Source organism: Sitophilus oryzae, unplaced genomic scaffold (genome assembly GCF_002938485.1).
Source record: "Sitophilus oryzae breed Bouriz unplaced genomic scaffold, Soryzae_2.0 scaffold_1869_pilon_pilon, whole genome shotgun sequence".
NCBI classification, from domain to species: domain Eukaryota; kingdom Metazoa; phylum Arthropoda; class Insecta; order Coleoptera; family Curculionidae; genus Sitophilus; species Sitophilus oryzae.
In genome coordinates, this window is record NW_022146578.1 from 272879 (window position 1) to 291976 (window position 19098).

General features: G+C 31.7%; 2 protein-coding genes across 5 annotated transcripts; both read left to right on the top strand.

Moving 5' to 3' along the window:
• Nucleotides 1-45: 45 nt before the first annotated feature.
• On the top strand, nt 46-14947 carry LOC115883297 (sialin-like). Of its 4 annotated transcripts, none has more exons than XM_030901631.1 (9): nt 46-152; nt 3502-3540; nt 3604-3775; nt 6755-6988; nt 7046-7220; nt 12080-12340; nt 12398-12674; nt 14563-14686; nt 14748-14947. In XM_030901631.1, exons 2-9 carry the CDS (start codon nt 3506-3508, stop codon nt 14895-14897), a joined length of 1428 nt encoding a protein of 475 aa, XP_030757491.1. In that variant the 5' UTR covers nt 46-152; nt 3502-3505; the 3' UTR covers nt 14898-14947. The 4 variants fall into 4 exon arrangements, with proteins under 4 accessions (XP_030757491.1, XP_030757493.1, XP_030757492.1 ...); XM_030901633.1 differs by lacking the exon at nt 46-152 and adding an exon at nt 1292-1309; XM_030901632.1 differs by lacking the exon at nt 46-152 and adding an exon at nt 3038-3275.
• Nucleotides 14948-15764: 817 nt separating this feature from the next.
• Nucleotides 15765-18804, top strand: LOC115883314 (sialin-like). Its single transcript, XM_030901659.1, has 7 exons — nt 15765-16073; nt 16124-16295; nt 16354-16587; nt 16636-16810; nt 17058-17312; nt 17363-17639; nt 18720-18804. The coding sequence occupies exons 1-7, from the start codon at nt 16042-16044 to the stop codon at nt 18802-18804; spliced, it is 1230 nt and encodes a 409-aa protein (XP_030757519.1). The 5' UTR covers nt 15765-16041.
• The last annotated feature ends 294 nt before the right edge of the window (nt 18805-19098 follow it).

A 19098-nucleotide genomic window follows, 5' to 3' on the forward strand; every position in this document is an offset into this window, starting at 1 on the left:
ACATATTGTTTTCGTGCCTAAATTAGATTTAAAATAATTGTTCACACGTCGATTGAATTTTGCTAACAATATCTCTAATTTTACTGTGCTGGACAGCTATAAAATCTCGAATTAATGAATTGACATTGAACGAAAAACATTGTGCTTAAAAGGTAAATATTATAAACATCTATTACGTTAGGATATTATTCTATTTGACTTTTTAGCCCTTTTAGTTTATTGATTCTTATAAAACTAACATATCTATTTTAAGAAAAATTTATATATTTATTTAAAATCATCACCATTTACAATCATTATACAGGGTGTTTCTTAATGACATGTTAATATTTAAGGGGGCGATTCTTGAACCTATTCTAAGAGAGAGACTTTATATGAATGTATGCCCTAAACATCTTAATTTCTGAGATACAGGTTGGTAAAATATTCTAAAAAAACATTTTTTCATAATAACTCTGATTTTATTACAGATATCTTTATGAAACTTGATACACGTCTTCTATGCATTAAAATACCCTTTTTGATGTACAAAGAATTTTATTTATTTCAACCAGTGCGGCCTATACGGGTTTTACACTGAATATTTTTGAAGAAAAAATTGGTACACCACTGGCTTCTCTTAAAATAAAAATTATTTTCAAAATCTCCATCCATTTTTAAACGTTTTTTATCTCTTGATTTTTTTCGTCCAATTCATAGTTTTTGCTTAACATTAACAACCTAACAAAATTAAAGTCAGTTTACATCAGGGTCAAATCGCTGAAAATCTGATCCGGTGACTGTTGCGTGGAAATCGTTTCTGCGTTGGCTGGAAGGAAATTAAAAATAAAACGTTTTTTTATATATCAAAATATGCATCAAAATGCATGGAAGACGTGTACAAAAAAAAACATCAGAGATATTTTGATAAAAAAATTCAAAAATTTTACCACCCTGTATCTGAAAAGTAAAGATATTTAGGACATACATTCATATGAAGTTTTTTTCTTAGAATAGACCCAAAAATCACCCCCTTAAATATTAGCATGTCATTTTAAGGAACACCCTGTATACCTATACGAGTATACTTTGATGTATTTACTGTTAATTTTAATATCAATAGATAATATATATATTATAATTACTGATTTTAAATTACATTTATGTCTCTAATATTCCACTTATAATGTTAGAAATAATATTTTTTTTCCAATTGCCAATATTTGTACAATTGAATTTTATAATATTCTATATACTATACCGGGTGGCGCCTCAAAAGTGGCTCACCCCTATAACTTTTTCATTTTTTCAGATAAAACAACGAGATTTGGTATGTTAGTATATGACGTAAATTAGGATTGATTGACGTATTCAATTGTTTTCGGTCACTACCTGTTTCACTGGAAATAACTACAACTATTAATTTTTAAATGGCCTCGGTATTTTTTTACTTTATTCGATAGAAAATGACACTCTGAATCGAATGACATATCATATGTCAACTTTTGACATTTTCGCTTAAAACAAAGTTGTATTGTAAATTTCAATCTAGAGTTACAATCTAGAGTTACTAGTTACAAACACTAATTTTTAATTATGGAGCCTTGGAAAAATATATTTGGTCGTCTAATCTTTTTAGTGCCTTGTCCTGGTCGGTTCATAGATGCCCAAATCGTATTTTTAATCATATCTCAACTTTTTTAAATGGAACGGGGGTGGCTCGTTAGCATATCTGGAAAAGCATTTTTTTACGAATAATTTGATACCACACACTTGGTATTTCGAGTCAAATTGTCGTTATGAACCGCATTTTATAATTTCAAATAAACCATATGCGAAAATGTCAAAAGTCGACATATGATAAGTCATTCTATTTAAAGTATAATTTTCTATCGAATAAAGTAAAAAAATACCGAGATTGCCATTCAAAAGTTGTAGTCATTTCCGGTAAAACTGGAAGTGACCGAAAACAATTGAATATGTCAATCGATCCTAATTTATGTCATATACTAGCATACCAAAGCTGGTTTTTTTTTTATCCGAAAAAATAAAATAGTTATAGGGATGAGCCACTTTTGAGACGCACCCGGTATAGATATTTATAGTATTCTATATACCCCGTTGTCTAATAATTATTTTATTATTTTTTTACTACGTGTTATTACTTATTACTATACCGGGTGTTTTCAAAAAGTGGCTCACTCCTATAACTTTTGTACTTTTCAGACAAAAAAAACGAGATTCAGTATGTAGTACTTGTATATGACATAAATCAGGACTGATTCATGTATTCAATTATTTTCGGTTATTTCCTGTTTCACCGGAAATGATTATAACTTTTGCTTTTTAAATAATAGCCTCTGTACGTTTGTAGTTAATTTAATAGTAAATTACATTCTGTATAGAATGACTTTTCAAATGTCAACATTTTCTCTCAAATAATAGTATTTTAAATTTCAATCCAGAGTGCAATGGCTGCGTTCATACCGAGAATTTGACTCAAAATACAAAGTATGTAGTACCAAATTATTCGTAGAAAAATGCTCAAAAAAACATGCATCAAGAATTTTACAAGCGGTTGATGGTTTCTTACGTTGCTTAAGGCGGCTTAAAGTGTACTTTTACCAAATACACTTGGATATTGCCATATAAGATATAAGTATATTTATATGGCAATTATGGCAGCATCCAAGTATATTGGATCCAGGTACACGTGTCAACTGGGCTTTACTTTTTTAAGCAAAGTTATACTCGAAACTTCTTAAAATAAAACAAAGATTTTCTACAAAACTTTTTATTTCACATCACATCATAAGCTAACCATAAGTAAAGTTAATAATGCTAAATATGTTTATCGTTTCTACAAATATTTCATCTACAAAGAGATATTATTGCCAAGCAAAAGAGATATAGATGCCAGATTAACAATTTTATTAAACATTGTGGCGATAGACGACTATAATTTTTTTATTTTGAGTTTAATGTATAAAAAAGAGCTTAAAAAACTTTTTTAATATGTTAAAGAAAAGAGAAGAGTTATAGGGATGCCTAGAATGTCCAACCTTCCTCTGGAATAGAGGACAGTTTTGGCCATTAACTCACAGTTTAAACGGAAGGTAAAATGTTATGTGGAGACTTTATGATAATATTATTATTATAATTAAAAATACCAAATTGCAAATAGAAAATAAACTGAGTATTTACACGCAATAATCAAGCTCCAAAATCTCATAAAAATATTTCTTAAGCCAGGTTAATGTTTAATAACAAGGATTATCTACTAAAATTACTTTACGGTAAGTTGTATAGACATACACTCAAATATTCGTCTTTATTTATTCAAATAAACATAAAATAATTAAATAAAATATTTTCAAGACTTTGAATAACTAGTTTATCTCACTTTTTCATTATAACGCGTGTTTAGTATGTTAGATAGTATTATTCGACGTATACTTTAGCTATATAAAAATGAAATAAACAGTAGTCTTGTACAATTAAAACTTTAGACATTTTTCTTAGTGAAATGGACAATAAATTAGCTGCAGAATATGATCAGAGGTAATTTGCAATAATATTGATTAAAACTATAAGATGAACTAAATATAACTCATGTTATTCTAGTTCTTTTCCATCAAAGTGGTCATTCTGGAAACACAGGAGATATGTAGTTGCATTTATGGCATTTTTTGGGTTCTTTAATGCATATGCTTTAAGAGTAAATTTGAGCATTGCTATAGTTGCTATGACATCGGATAGATATGAAACTTTGGAAAATGGCACCGTTATTAACATTGTGAGTATCTAAATATTTTATAGTTTGAAATTATTAAATTATCACAGAATAATAAGCAATAACATATTTTTATTAATTTTAACAAAATATGAGATAAAAAATATCCTCTGTGGCGGATTCGTCTCTCCAAAAAAGTCCTATGGGTATTTCGCCACTGTATGAAAATCTACAAAATAAAATAGTTACTTTTTGTAAACACTGCTGCGTTAATCCAACGGACACTAAAATTGTCAGCAGTAGTTTACTAATAAACAAATTTGCCTAACGGACAAAAATGCTTAACGGTTCGGGAAGCATATCTCCCCGTCGCGTTGGATGCAAAAAAAACACAAAGTAGGTACAAAGAAAAAACTATTTAAAATATCTAAATGCAACTATTCGAGAACACTTTTAAGTTATCAATCACGTTTTATCAAGTTAAACTTCAAAATTAACGATTACTACCTAATAACAATTTAATAAGGTAAAACCAAAAAGCTTCAAACATTCTGTATGTTTTTTTTTATTTTTTTTTTAATTTCTACGTATGTTATGTTTATTTAAATGATTTTTTTTTTATTTTTTTAAATGTCCGAATTAAAGGACATAAAGATTATTTAGAAAGGGCGACTTTCACAAATCTAAGATTTGTCAGCATTCATGGGACACAGGGCACAAAGTAAATTTTAACAACGGAAAAATTATAATGGAAGAAGTGACAGCCTCTAAATAAAAGTAAAAGAGACTTTTTCAATACAATCTAATAAAATTAAATGTATTGCTCATGCATCTCTAGACGTTAGTAATGTATAGCTCCGCTTTTTTGATTTTAAAGAACATAACACAAATAAATATAACATATTATAAAAATTAAAAACAAATTAAAAAATAATCATACAGAAAGTTTGAAGCTTTTTGGTTTTACCTTACTAAGTAATTGTTATCACATAGTAATTGTTAATTTTGAAGTTTAACTTGTTATAATGTGATTTTAACAGAACGTCAACGGTTTTTGTAGACGTATCTGTTGATGTATCTATTGTAATAGTTGCATTTAGATATTTTAAATAGTTTTTTCCTTTGTTCTTTGTGTTTTTTTTGACGGGAAAAGATATACTTCCCGAAACGTTAAGCATTTTTTTGTCCGTTAGGCAAATTTGGTTATTAGTAAACCGCGGCTGACAATTAGTGGCGAAATACCCATATGACTTTTTGGAGAAAATATGAGTTCAAGTAACATAATATAATTTAAAAATGTCTATGTCAAGCGCAGTGATAATTATAACAGATACATAATTCTTATGAGATATTTTGTTAGAATATGTTTTACTTCTGACTCTATATTCTTTCGAAATAGCATTAGAGTATTTAAATATAAATATCTTAATCTACGACTATGTCATTATGACACATTTAACATTGTCATTTGGATGTCATTATGGCTTTCATAATAGCACTAGTGCTATTATGAATTCATAATAACACGCAAATTTTAAAATAAGAAACAAGCAAAAAAAGGTACCTAAATACGTTTATTTATTGTAAACATTAATTATAATATCAGTACAATTGGTTAAATTAATTCCAGACGATGACAGGTGAGTTGAATTTTTAGAAAGTAAATTTATTTCCTGAGTGCTTGAACTTGTTGAGGGCCCATCATTGCCAGAAATGTTACCCAAAATATTACATGACACTTTTTTCTTATTTTCTTTGGAATTTTCTATATAGCTCTCTGCCACTGTGTTAGAGCGCCAACCACCATGTCTTTTAACAGTTAATAAATCCACTCCTGAATCTGCAAGCAACGCCGCAGACGATCTATGGAAACAATGTCCAGTGTATTGTTGTGGATTTGGAAGACTTAGGAACAATGCTATTTTATACGGCATTTTCCCTAAAGTATTAATGCCAGCGGGTTGCTTAATACATTTTCCATTTCTGTACGCCATTTTCCGTTCTTGGCCGCATAGCTATATATCTTCGAACCATTTCCACCATATTTATTCCTTCAACATTCCCTTTCGTTATAAAAAAAATCTCGTGATATCTTTGTTTTCGTAAATAGAATAATGACATGAATGCATTGTCCTTCATCTTTAACATTTTGCAGCTGCAGATTTGTCAACTCGATACGCGCCGGCAGGCTCCCGCAAGTCCCACTATCAATGAAACTTTTGTCAGGAAATAAGTCTTATCATCAGCTTCCAACAAAAAACGAGTTATGTCTTCTTTTCTTAAAATTCTCGACTTCTTGACCGAAATCCTTCCGATTTTCTTTTTAGAAATGCAATTAAATGGACGTACTAATATCTGTTTTCTTCACTGATATAACTGAACGTAGCATGGAATAATCTACCCAATGTGATGAAGCCTTCCTATGTTTTGAAAGATGTTCAAAATATGCCAGGAGAACGTTTTCGTTACTACTTACTATTCTTGATTCCTTTCTTTCCTTTTTCCTTTTTTTTTGGAAAGTGGGAAATCGACAACGTTTTGCGCAATGCCTTCAATATCCGAAGGGACACTTTCAGAATCAGAATCACCCATATTAATATTATTTTTTGCTTTTTGCTAAAACTGAACGTTTAACACAAAATTGAACATCAATAATTGAGTTGTCAAAGTCAAAATGGAAGCAATCAACAACCACGGTTACCACGGCGTCGACTAATATGGGCACCTGATAATTTTGAATTTTAATTTTTACGAGGATATCTCTGATATTTTAAATTAAATCAAATCCCTTTGGATCGTCCCTCGTGTCGCGTCGTAGATTAAATGTTGAATGATACACGTTCGATACGAACTTTTTAATGAAACTTGTGTAACTACGTTAGACGCGTTTCATTATGATGTTCGTATCGAACTTGTATCATTAATAACTATAATGCAATTAATACAATAAAAAATATTCAGCAAAGTATAGATAGATAGATAACAGTGTTAAATTAAAGTAATAAATCAAACTCATATTTTCTTTGTGGAAATTTTCTTTAGGGGCCAGAATTTGATTGGAGCAACGAAATACAAGGCTACATTCTCAGCTCATTCTTCTACGGATACATCACTACTCAACTATTAGGAGGATACTTCTCAGCAAAATATGGCGGAAAACTTATTTTCGGTACGGGAATAGCTGTAACAGCAGCACTAACTATTATCACACCATGGTTAGCTACAACCAATGTCTATCTTTTACTCGCTGTCCGAATAATCGAAGGAGTATTTGAGGTAATTGTTTTCATAGTTGTTTTTTGAGTGGAAACTAAACATTATTTATTTCTTTAGGGTGTTACATATCCAAGTTTGCATGCAATTTGGTCTAAATGGGCACCACCTTTAGAGAGAACCAGATTATCTATGCTTGCCTCGTCTGGTAGTTATGTTGGAACTGTCGTAGCTATGCCTTTGAGTGCTTTACTGGCTGAAGCGTTTGGTTGGAGTAGTATATTTTACTTTTTTGGTAAAACATTACAGGAAAAATAAAACTTCCTAAAGCTTGCTTTTCATGCGTCCATTATCCGTTGATACGATGCCGCGATGGTCCGACGGCGCGCCGTTCTGATTGGTTATAACGTTTTCGCCTCACTTTTCATCCGTAAATTTTTTACTCCAGCCCGTCAACGGAGAAAGATCGTACGATAACGGACGTTTTGACACTTTTTTGACAAATTTAATCTAGCTTTAATAAAAAATATAATTGTACCAGCGAGTTTCTTTAATATATCTTTTGATATGCTCTCCTGACCAAAGTGCGGGCCGTCTGGCTGCCGTAGACTACTTCGCATCACATCTGTACAGGGTATCGCATTTTCGTGTGTTTTATGGGATTTCTCGTTTATGAGTAGAAATGCAATGATGCGATTTACATACTATTTTGCTACTTTTTTATTAAACTAAATATACTACACATATGTTTATTCTAGTCTCAAGTTCCTGAAATACATGGCCAATGTGATGCGCAGTAGTGAATAGATGTTAAATACAGATGTGATGCGTAGTAACGAACGTAACGTCTACCCGCAGCCAGACGGCCCGCACTCTGTTCCAGAGAGCATAGCAAAAAGTATATTTAGAGCTAAAAGCCAGTAAAGAACCAGCTTTGTTAACCCAGATATTGCCACCGTTCTTTTAAAAGACACACTACAGGTTTCCTATTTACTGAAACACCACTATTTAATCATAGATGACGCCACCAGTATGTTTTAAGCAGTAATAATCAGTTCGTGTTTTAACCGGCCGTTTTCGTGATTTCGATCAACTTTACTGAAAAATTGATTTTATATTTGCTATAATAAATTGTGATATGACATGGATACTAGAAGGTATGTACAATTTGTCTTGTTTTACTTCTAAATGCAAAATATGTTATCAAAGTTGACAAAAATAGGTATAAATTAAATCTAGAAATAGGAGTGGGGTTATAATAAATGACGCCAAACAAATTGTACGCCTAATAACTCGCCTGTTCTTTTAAAAGATCAGTGGCAAAATCAACTATATTCAACTATTTTTTCTATTAGGTATTGGACATAGACAAACTAACAAAAGCAAAACGGCAACAAGTTTGATAAGAGTTTATTACCGCGCTTGCGTCAACTGGCCTTTTAGACGAGGACGGTTTACTTATGGATTGTGTATTTTGTAGTAGTCTTTTAGACGAGAATGTTTTACTTATGGATTGGGTATTTTGTAAAAAGGATGTTTAATTAATAAGCGTTTATTAAAATCAAATACATTTATTTCCATTTCCATCGGTAAAATAAACAATAATTTCTGACGTAACAGATATAAACAAAAAGTCAATAACGAAAACGTATTCTCTTTAATAAGAGGAATACGTTTTCGTTTATTTGACTTTTTTTCGTTTATTTTAATAAATAACAAAAAGATGATAATAAAAACAACAGTTATATGGCAAACGAAATAAAAGCATTATTCTTCAAAAGGTACAAAAAATAATTATGTATATTATAATATTAATAATAGGACAACAAGAAACATCTTAAAAATATACAACTTTTTCAAATATAAAACAAAAAACATAAACTTCACATTTTCACAAGAATTTAAAAAATATTAACATTTAGAGTCTATTATAAAATATAAAGCACGAAAATTCAAATCATAAAGAGATTTAAAAGATAAAGATTCTTATAACTTACAGTCAATTTGTAGGACCTTCGTTTTGTGTACGTTAGCGATGTAATCACAATAATATGTATAATCACAGTAATTATTATGCTCTTCATAAGTGTAAAATGTATTACATTATTTGTTTTCGTTTTGTACGCTAATAAAATAATAGTAATAACCAATCAAAACGCAAAATCAGGAATTCAACAGTTCGTTCAAGGCAAAAACGTTTTTCGTTTTATTTAGGTTAGGTTTGACGAGTGCGACTGCGCGATGATTTCTGACTCAACTGGCCAGCGCAAAAACAATAATTCGACTTCCTCAATCGTTTGAAAAGTCTTGCTTTTGTTAGTTTGTCTATGGTATTGGAATAAGCCTCTGACGTTACATGAATTACTGGAGGAAGTTGAGGCTTTGGATAAAGACCCACACAATAATATCATCATATTTCCTCCAGAGAACGCAAATGACGATAACACTGATGAGGACTCTGGGGACGAAGAGAACGTGCAAATGTGTAATCTTCCAGGGCGTCAGTTACGTGCCGAAGCTGAAGTTTCGCAGGACGATACCGGAGACGCTAGTGTCTCTGTAATAACAGACACTTCTGATAGTGAGGATGACTTGCCATTGTCCACTTTTGGGTCAAGGATTATTGGAAGCAGAGTCCTAAAGAAAACACGAACTTATAAATGGGATAATAAGCATAGATATCGACTCCGATATGCCTTCTTTCCTTCCAACATACGGACCAAGACAGCTCTACACTCCTCTTGATGCATTTTTCCTATTTTTTGATAATGAAGTCATCGGGATGCTGGTAAAGTACTCAAATATGTATGCTAATTCACATAACCGTACTGGAGATATTACTGACGACGAGATTCGCTGTTTTTTGGGTGTTTTGCTACTCAGTGGCTATTCTTCCCACCCAAGAAGGTCGATGTATTGGGAAAATTCTCGAGACACTAATAGTATCTTGGTTTGTGAAGCGATATCTAGAAATAGGTTTAATTTTATAATGCAAAATATTCATTGTTGTAATAATGCTGACTAATCCGCTAATGATAAATTTGCCAAACTACGACCTCTTTTTGATGTCCTCAGTAAAAAATTTATAGATATGTCACCATGTGAAGAGTCGCACAGCGTCGATGAATCGATGGTACCATATTTTCGGCATCATGGTTCGAAACAATTTATAAAAGGAAAGCCAATTAGATGGGGCTATAAATTGTGGGTGGGAACAACTGTTGCAGGGTATATTGAATGGTTTGAACCCTATCAGGGTTCAACCACCGTCCTTTCGGGTAGGTATAAAGATCTTGGCCTAGGTGCAACAGTGGTGCTAGAATTTGCAGAAGTACTTCAAAAAAAGTACACTAAGGCTGTCCCTTTTCATTTATTTTTCGATAACTTTTTTACATCCCTTCATTTACTCGAAGAGCTCAAAAATATGGGTCTGAAAGGTACGGGCACAATAAGAGAAAATCGCGTCGGTAAAGACTCTCCTTTATCTCACTCCTCAGTGTTGAAGAAAAAGGAACGCGGTGCATTAGAATTTGTATCTTCTGATACGAATTCTATAATTTTATGCAAGTGGTGCGATAATAGCGTAGTAACGATTGCTTCAAATCACACCAAAATAATGCCCACCCTCCCAGTAAAAAGATTTTCCCAGAAAGAGAAAAAAACGATTTACGTACCGCAACCACATGTAATAAAAAAGTATAATGAGAACATGGGTGGGGTTGACAGGGCGGATCAAAATATTAGCCTCTATCGAACTCAAATAAGAGGTAAAAAGTGGTATTTTCCACTAATATCTCACTGTCTAGACATGGCCGAACAAAATGCTTGGCAGATATATCGAATTGGAGGCGGAAAAAAAGATCATCTAAGATTTAGACAATCAGTGGCAACTTCAATTTTGGAGACATATAAAAAAACAACAAAAAGAGGTCCTAGCCGTCAGTCCGCAAATCTTCATGAAACATCTAGATATGATAGACTAGATCATTTGGTTGTGTATCAGGAAAAACAGACCCGATGTAATGTATGTCATAAAAATTGTAATTTTTTTTGTCAAAAATGTTCCATTACTTTGCACCCTAAAAATTGCTTTCTTAGCTATCATACATTGTAATTTTTTCGTTTAAAAATATATAGGTAACATAATAAACCCTATCTTTAAAATTTGTTTGTTTTTCTTTCAAATAGTAATATTTTGCCACCGTTCTTTTAAAAGAACACCGGTTTTAGAAAAAACACAATGGTAAAATCCAAAATTTACTTAAAATATCAATTTCTGTTTATCCTTAGGACTAAAATTTAAAATCTGAATAAATTTTTCGAAAAAAAAAGTTTTGGCAGTATCTGGGTTAAAATTCTCTCTCGAAAATATTTGCTAGCTCTTATAGTCTAAGTGCTAGCAACGTTTTCGAGAAAGTATTTTAAGAAAGCTGGCTCTTTGATATATCTTTTACTATGCTCTCTGGAACAGCATGCGGTCCATTTGGCTGCCGATACCCGTTGCGTTCACTACTGCGCATCGGAAGAAGATCCTATATTTTTTTTTATTTAGTCTTTTTTTAAATTAAATTCTAGTATTGAATATAAATCGAACAAGTCTCCATAGCGCAGCGCGTAGAGTTTCCGACTAAGAACCGAGGATTCAGAGTTCGAGACCGGGTCCGGGCAAAAACTTTTTTATTTTATTTTCGTTTATATTCTGATAGTGAAGTATTAAATATTTTTTTTTAATCGCCAGAATTATTTAATACTTTACTAGATTAGAATTTAAAAGACTAATAAAAAATATAGGATCTTCTTTCAATGCGCAGTAGGGAACGCAACGTTTACCGGCAGCCAGACGGGCCGCATACTGTTCCATTTCCATGCATGCAGCTTTCTTGTTGCTAGCTTTGACGTTGCTAGCTCTCGTACTATTAGACTATAAGTAAAACAGCGAAATGGTTATGGAAATGAAAATATAAAATAACACCAATCAAAAGCAAATCGTACATCCGATGAACGGAAGCATGAAATTATTGCATTTTCATGCCGTTCATCGACGATCCTAATCGAAGTCTTTAAATTCAACCAATAAAATTAATATCGTATCGTCGGATAACGGATAACGAATGCATGAAAATCAAGCTAATTGGTTTAATATTTATTCTATAGGTGTTCTGGGACTAATATGGTATACTCTGTGGATGGTTATAGTAGCAAATGCACCTGATAATGATTCGAATATTAGCGATTGGGAGCTTAAATATATTCAGTCTTCTATGGAAGTAAATTCTAGTGATAAATTACAAGAAATTACCGTTCCATGGAAATCGATATTTTCTTCTAAAGCCGTGTGGTCAATATGTGTGGCAAACTTCAGCGAAAATTGGGGCTTCTACACTTTCATGACACAATTACCAAAATTCTTAAATGGTAATAGGAAATATTAAATAGAACAATAACAATAACACTAAACAATATATTTTACAGATATTTACAGTTTTAAATTGGGCACGTCAGGTTTTCTTTCCAGTCTTCCCTATGTCGCAATGTCGATAATGGTTGCATTGTCAGGACAAATAGCTGATTTTCTCATAACTAGACAATATCTAACGGTTACTCAGACAAGAAAATATTTCAATTTCTTCGGATTTGTGGCACAATTTATTTTCCTGATGGCTGTCACCTTCGTATTTAACAGCACCGTTACAGTAATGTGTTTATCCATGGCTGTAGGCCTAGGTGCCTTTGCATGGGCAGGATTCAGGTAAAAATATTACTTTAGTTCATAATATTTGTTAATGAATTGATTTTAAATGTTTAAAGATATTTTTCTAAACAAAAGAGGAACAATATCGGTTGCGTCTCAATACTGACTCAGCCCTATAACTTTTTTATTTTTTCAGATAATAAAACGAGATTTGGTATGTTAGTATATGACATAAATTAGGATTGTTTGGCGTTTTCAATTGTTTTTGGTCACTTCCTGTATCACCAGAAATGACTATAAATTTTGATTTTTAAATGACACCCTTGGTATTTTTTACTTTATTCGAAAGTGTGTGGTACCAAATTATTCGTAAAAAATGATTTTTCCAAATATGCTAATGAGCCACCCTTGTTCGTTTTGAAAAAATTGAGATATGATTAAAAATACGATTTGGGCATCTTTTAACTTGCCAGGACAAGACACGAAAAACATTAAGTAATCAAATCTATTTTTCCAAGGCTCCTTGATTAAAAATTACTATTTTTAACATAACCGTATAGATTGAAATTTAAAATACGACTTGTTTTTAAGCAAATATGTCAAAAGTTGACATATAACATGTTATTCTATTCAGAGTGTCATTTTCTATCGAATAAAGTAAAAATATACCGAGGGTGCTACTTAAAAATCAAAAGTTGTAGTCATTTCTAAACAGGAAGTGACCAAAAACAATTTAATATGTCAATCAATCCTAATTTATGTCATATACCAACATACCAAATCTCGTTTTTTATCTGAAAAAATAAAAAGTTATAGGGGTGAGTCGCTTTTTTGAGACGCACCCGGCATATTTTTTGCTTATTTACTGCATGTTATTTCTATATGGATATACAAGGTGCCACAATATTCCGTGAACATCAACTACTACATATTTTTGGAATCAAAATAACAGACACATTATTTCAAAATTATTTCTTGTCACATCAAGTTATGTAAGCACAAAATATCTAGTATTTGCTAATAATCTAGTTGGCGAAAACTGCGAAAACGTTTTTGTATAGAGTTAGATTGTGTGCAACTAACTTATTTTGATTCAAAAATACGTAGTGACTCTATGTCCACGGAATATTGGAACTCCCTGTATATCAACTTTTATTTCTCAAACTTTAACCAAAAATATATTTATTTTAAATTTCCAAAGTATAATGACTCGTTTATTTTGGAGTTGTTTGAAAACAGTAAAGGGATAAACGGTAAAGTTCTTTAAGACACACCCTGTATATCGGATGCGTCTGAAAAGTGTCTCACCCCTATAACTTTTTTATTTTTTTAGATAAAAACTGAGATTTGGTATGTTAGTATATGACATAAATTAGAATTGATTGTTTTTGGTCATTTCCTGTTTCACCGGAAATAACTACAACTTTTGATGTTTAAATGGCACGCCTGTATATTTTTACTTTATTCGATAGAAAATGACATTTTCAATAGAATGGCATATCATATGTCAACTTTTTACATTTTCGCTTTAAAAACTCGTATTTTAAATTTCAATCTAGAGTGCCATGGACAGTGGCGGATACAGAGCGGGGCCTATGAGGCCCGGCCCCCTAAGATCTGTAAGTTGTATTAAATATTAGGCATTTTTGTTAAAAATGGCACCCTAAAAAGCGTATTCTACATTACTTTCTATTTTGGACCCCCCTAAAATAAATTCTTGTACCCGCCCCTGGCCATGGATCTGTTAAAAACACTAATTTTTAATCAAAGAGCCTTGGGAAAATAATTTATGTCATATACTAACCTACCAAATCTCGTTTTTTTTTATCTGAAAAAAATCAAAAGTTATAGGGGTGAGCCAGTTTTGAGACGCACCCAGTATACTAAGGTATCCATTTTAACCATAACAAACATAACATCAAAATATAATTTTAATACATTTCAGTGTAAATCCTCTGGATATAGCTCCACAATATGCCAGCGTACTGTTAGGCATAAGCAATACCTTTGGAACCATGCCTGGCATTATGAGTCCAATTGTGTCTGGATATATTATCTCCAATAACCCTGTATGTCATATATCTTTTTACTTAAGACTTTCTTACTATTTACCTCCTTTACATTTTTTAGACGATTTACGAATGGAGGGTAGTATTTTTTATTTCGGCCGGATTATACTTGTTTGGCGCTTTCTTTTTTGTATCGTGTGCTTCAGGAGAACTACAACCATGGGCCAAATCCAAAGAACAAGAAGAGAATAAACCAAATTCGATCAAGTGATATTATAAAAATATATAATTTATTATAAACTCACCGGCAAAAAAAAAACGGTTACTAAAAACTAGTCCCAATTTCAAAGTTAGATTTCTCGCGAACCACTCATTAGATTTTGATGATTTTTTTTAAATTGTAAATTAATTCCTTCTTAACGGATGCTACGTCAGAAATTTTATTCCAAATTTATTTTGAGCATATGTACAGGGCAAAACAATAAGACGAAGTTTTGCCCGAATTTTTGTAACACCCTGTAGGATGCAGCAGCTGTAGTAACTATTGCTAAATCAAATCACATTGTAGCCTCATCTTTTGTAAACATTTTGTTTATAATCACGACATTATCACTGTTCATATTGGAGATAATGTCTTGATTAAAAAATAAAATGCTCACAAAAGATCAGGCTACAATGTGATTTGATTTAACAATAGCTACTACAGCTGCTGCACTCTACAGGGTGTTACAAAGTTCGAGCAAAAACTTCGTCTTATTGTTGTGTGCCCTGTATATGCTCAAAATAAATTCGAATAAAAAATTGCTGACGTAGCATCCGTTAAGAAGAAATTAATTTACAATTTAAAAAATCATCAAAATCTAATGAGTGGTTCGCAAAAATCCAACTCTGAAATTGGGACTAGTTTTTAGTGGCCGGATTTTTGCCGGTGAGTGTATTTTAATTTAATAAAATAATGCAAGTGATTTATTTTGTTTTATGTATAATATAAAATTTTGTCGTAAATTTTCTCATAAATCCCGTATCGTAATATTCTTAGATTGAACTAATCCTACCTAATATGTTGATAAAAACCAGCATAAAAGTGTCATTTCTAAAAATCTTTTTATTATTAAGTAAACATTGAATCTTTTAATAGTATTAGATCTCTTTTATGTCAAATGTAATTAACCTTGATTTTACTATTGTGTGTTTTAGAAATTTCAAATTTTACATTAACAGACCTTAACCAGACAGTAATAATTTGTTTAAAATATAACAACTAACTTAATTGTGATCGAGATTAATAATTATCAATAAATAAGATAAAAAATACTAGAATTTAAATATAATGTAAACTACTTCAGATATAACAACATTAATATAATTAACGTTGCTATAAGTTTATATTTAAAAATATACATTATTCTAAACCAATGGACGAACAAAAAATTTATAATGAAATCCTGTAAGTATTAAATATTTTTCAATTTTAATTTTCATTTAACTAATCTTTAGGTCGCCTTCAACAACTTGGAAATTTTGGACACAAAGGCGATATATTTTAGCTATCCTAGTTTTTTTCGGATATTTGAATATATATTCTTTACGAGTTAACTTAAGTATTGGTATTGTGGTTATGACACAAGACAGATATGTATTATTACCAAATGGCACTGAACAAAACATAGTAGGAAAAGTAAAATACAAAACCATCACTATATGTACATAAATATACTTTTAAACAGGGTCCAGAATTCACATGGAATAACGAAATTCAAGGCTATTTATTAAGTTCGTTTTTCTATGGATATTTAATGACTCAAATACTTGGAGGATTCCTTTCCAAGAGGTTTGGAGGAAAGTTAATCTTTGGAGGAGGTGTTGCAGGGGCTGCTTTCTTTACTTTGCTTAGCCCGCTCTTTGCAACCATAAATGTGTATCTTCTTTTGGCTGCAAGAATTTTCATGGGAATATTTGAGGTAACTAAGAGTGATTTGTGCTTTCAATCATTAAAAAAATGTTTTAAGGGTGTGACGTATTCTAGTTTGTTCTCTATGTGGGCTAAGTGGATTCCTCCCAGTGAAAGGAGCAGGTTTACTAGTCAAGCAAATTCAGGCAGTTATACTGGAGCAGTTTTTGCTATGATGTTTTATGCTTATTTAGCTGACGCCAGTGGTTGGAGGAGTGTGTTTTACTTTTCAGGTAAGATAGTACTTATTGGATAGTGGTCGACAAGGAAAATATTTAAAGGAAATTACTTCTCTCTATACTTTTTTTAATATTTATTTCTTGTTTAAAAATAGAGAAATATACTTTGTCTTATATAAAAATAACAAATCATGAACATTTTTTCCGGTGAGATTTTAGAGTTATTTATTAAACTTTTTTTCTTTCAATATGTAACTCTTGATCACCTATATGTAAAACTAATACATATTCTTATTTATAGGTGGGCTGGCATTAGTTTGGTACATGCTATGGGTTTTGCTAATACAAGAGTCTCCAGAAACAGACAAGTGGATATCAAACTTCGAACTACAATACATTCAGCAAGCCTTAAAGGAGTCAAAGCCCACCAAATCCGTTTCAGTACCATGGAAACATGTTTTAACATCTAAAGCTGTGTGGGCATTACAGGTAGCAGTATTTTGCGAAACTTGGGGATTTTATACTTTGCTTACCCTCCTACCAAAGTATTTCAAAGGTAAATTTGGAAATTATATATGAACTCAAACATAAATATTCGTTTTACAGATGTGTTTAACTTCGACATTTCAAAATCAGGAATACTTTCTGCATTGCCCTACATATTTATAGCCATAATGATGCAAGTTACAGGTCAACTGGCAGACAGGGTTGTTCAAAAGAAACTTCTAAGCATAACCTGGGCAAGAAAAACGTTTATGGCTATTGGGTTTTTGTCGCAGACGTGTTTTATGTTGGGTGCAGCCTTTTGGGGAGAAGCTTCTGGAACTGTGTTTTGTTTAGTATTTGCTGTAGGAATGGGCTCCTTTGCTATAGCTATTATAAGGTACCAGTAATACTATTATTATCAATAAAATATATCTTCTTAGTAAAAACTTAAGTATTCACAAACCTGTTCCCAGCTTACGTCAAAAATGATTAGATCTAACGATGGGGTCACTTTGGGGAATCACTGATCTGAACTGACTAAACTTAAGTTTTACTGGAATTTATTTTTATTGTATATTATTAACTTTTGAATAAGCCAGTAACGATTTACAGCAATTTTAGCATTGAAAGCATGCTTTGCTTTTCCTCCTCATCACATTTTACGACCGCCTAGACTTCTGTCTAGCACAAGAGAAAGATGGTCTGTTTGAACACTTGTTATAACTTTTTTTTATTTAGAGAGTAATATTATATAACTTTTTGGGTTTAGAGAATTTGTTATGTTTTAGTTTTGGCTTGCCATACCTCAAATAATAAATATTTAAATCTTTTATTTTAAATGTTACCTTAAGTGAAGGTAAACACTTAAAATGAAAATAATAAATACTCGGCACTCGCGTCATATTCTAGTCTGTCACGACCGACCCGTCCGAGCACAACTGCAACTGCGTACTGCCTGACCAGCCGACTAGCCGGCAGTGACTCTCGGTACGAACACGCAAAACGGGTAAACGTAAAATTCGTCCGGCAACTTGCTATGTTACTAGTAGCCTGGTCTTCTCTGTATATATTGGCAGATGCCGAATTCGATCGAACATATGGCGATTTGTCTATAATAAACTTGCCAGATGCGTGCAACTTCGTGGTTATAAATAGTCTTTATATAACTTCTTTGCGGAGGGGTTAATCTTTTCAGTATAATATAACAACAAAGATTAACACCCTCCGCACATAAGATTGAACAATCACAATGAAAACTCTTCCGCGTAACTTTGTGGATATAGGTAGTTTATTTTAATAATCGCCATATGTCTAATTATTTTCGGACATCTGCCTCCAACATATACATATTATCAAGTTTTTTATATCTTTGGTTTAGTTAGTCTACTCACTTATTTCTCTCAAAAAATTCACAGAGTGAATTTTTTATTTAATTGTATTTCTATACTTAGCAATTATTAACTATAAAATTTTCTAGTGTAAATGCCTTGGATATCGCTCCAGTAAATGCAAGCATCCTATTCGGAATCGTAAATACATATGGCACCATTCCTGAATTATAAATTATTATTGCTTTGGATATGTAATTTCCACTGATAATCCGACAAGTCTAGAATCAATAATATAAATTTTGAAGAAGTACATAAGCGTATTTAGAATTTGTTTAAGAAATTACAGGGAAGATAGTTAAAATGTTGATAAATAGACAAATAGACACCAAACCAAACACACAACAACTAATTTATTGCATTTATTATTAATATAACTTAATATATCAAACATATTAAGTTTCCGAAAAATAACGTAAATATAATTAATTTGAATAAATTTTAAAATGAAATAAAGAAGATAATTTA

Coding starts and splice junctions, on each gene's coding strand:
- LOC115883297 (XM_030901631.1), top strand. CDS start 3,506: ATGGACAATAAATTAGCTGCAGAATATGATCAGAG. Junction 12,341..12,397: donor ATTACCAAAATTCTTAAATG/GTAATAGGAAAT, acceptor TATATTTTACAG/ATATTTACAGTTTTAAATTG. Junction 14,687..14,747: donor ATATTATCTCCAATAACCCT/GTATGTCATATA, acceptor TACATTTTTTAG/ACGATTTACGAATGGAGGGT.
- LOC115883314 (XM_030901659.1), top strand. CDS start 16,042: ATGGACGAACAAAAAATTTATAATGAAATCCT. Junction 16,074..16,123: donor AAAATTTATAATGAAATCCT/GTAAGTATTAAA, acceptor ACTAATCTTTAG/GTCGCCTTCAACAACTTGGA. Junction 16,588..16,635: donor TTTTCATGGGAATATTTGAG/GTAACTAAGAGT, acceptor AAATGTTTTAAG/GGTGTGACGTATTCTAGTTT.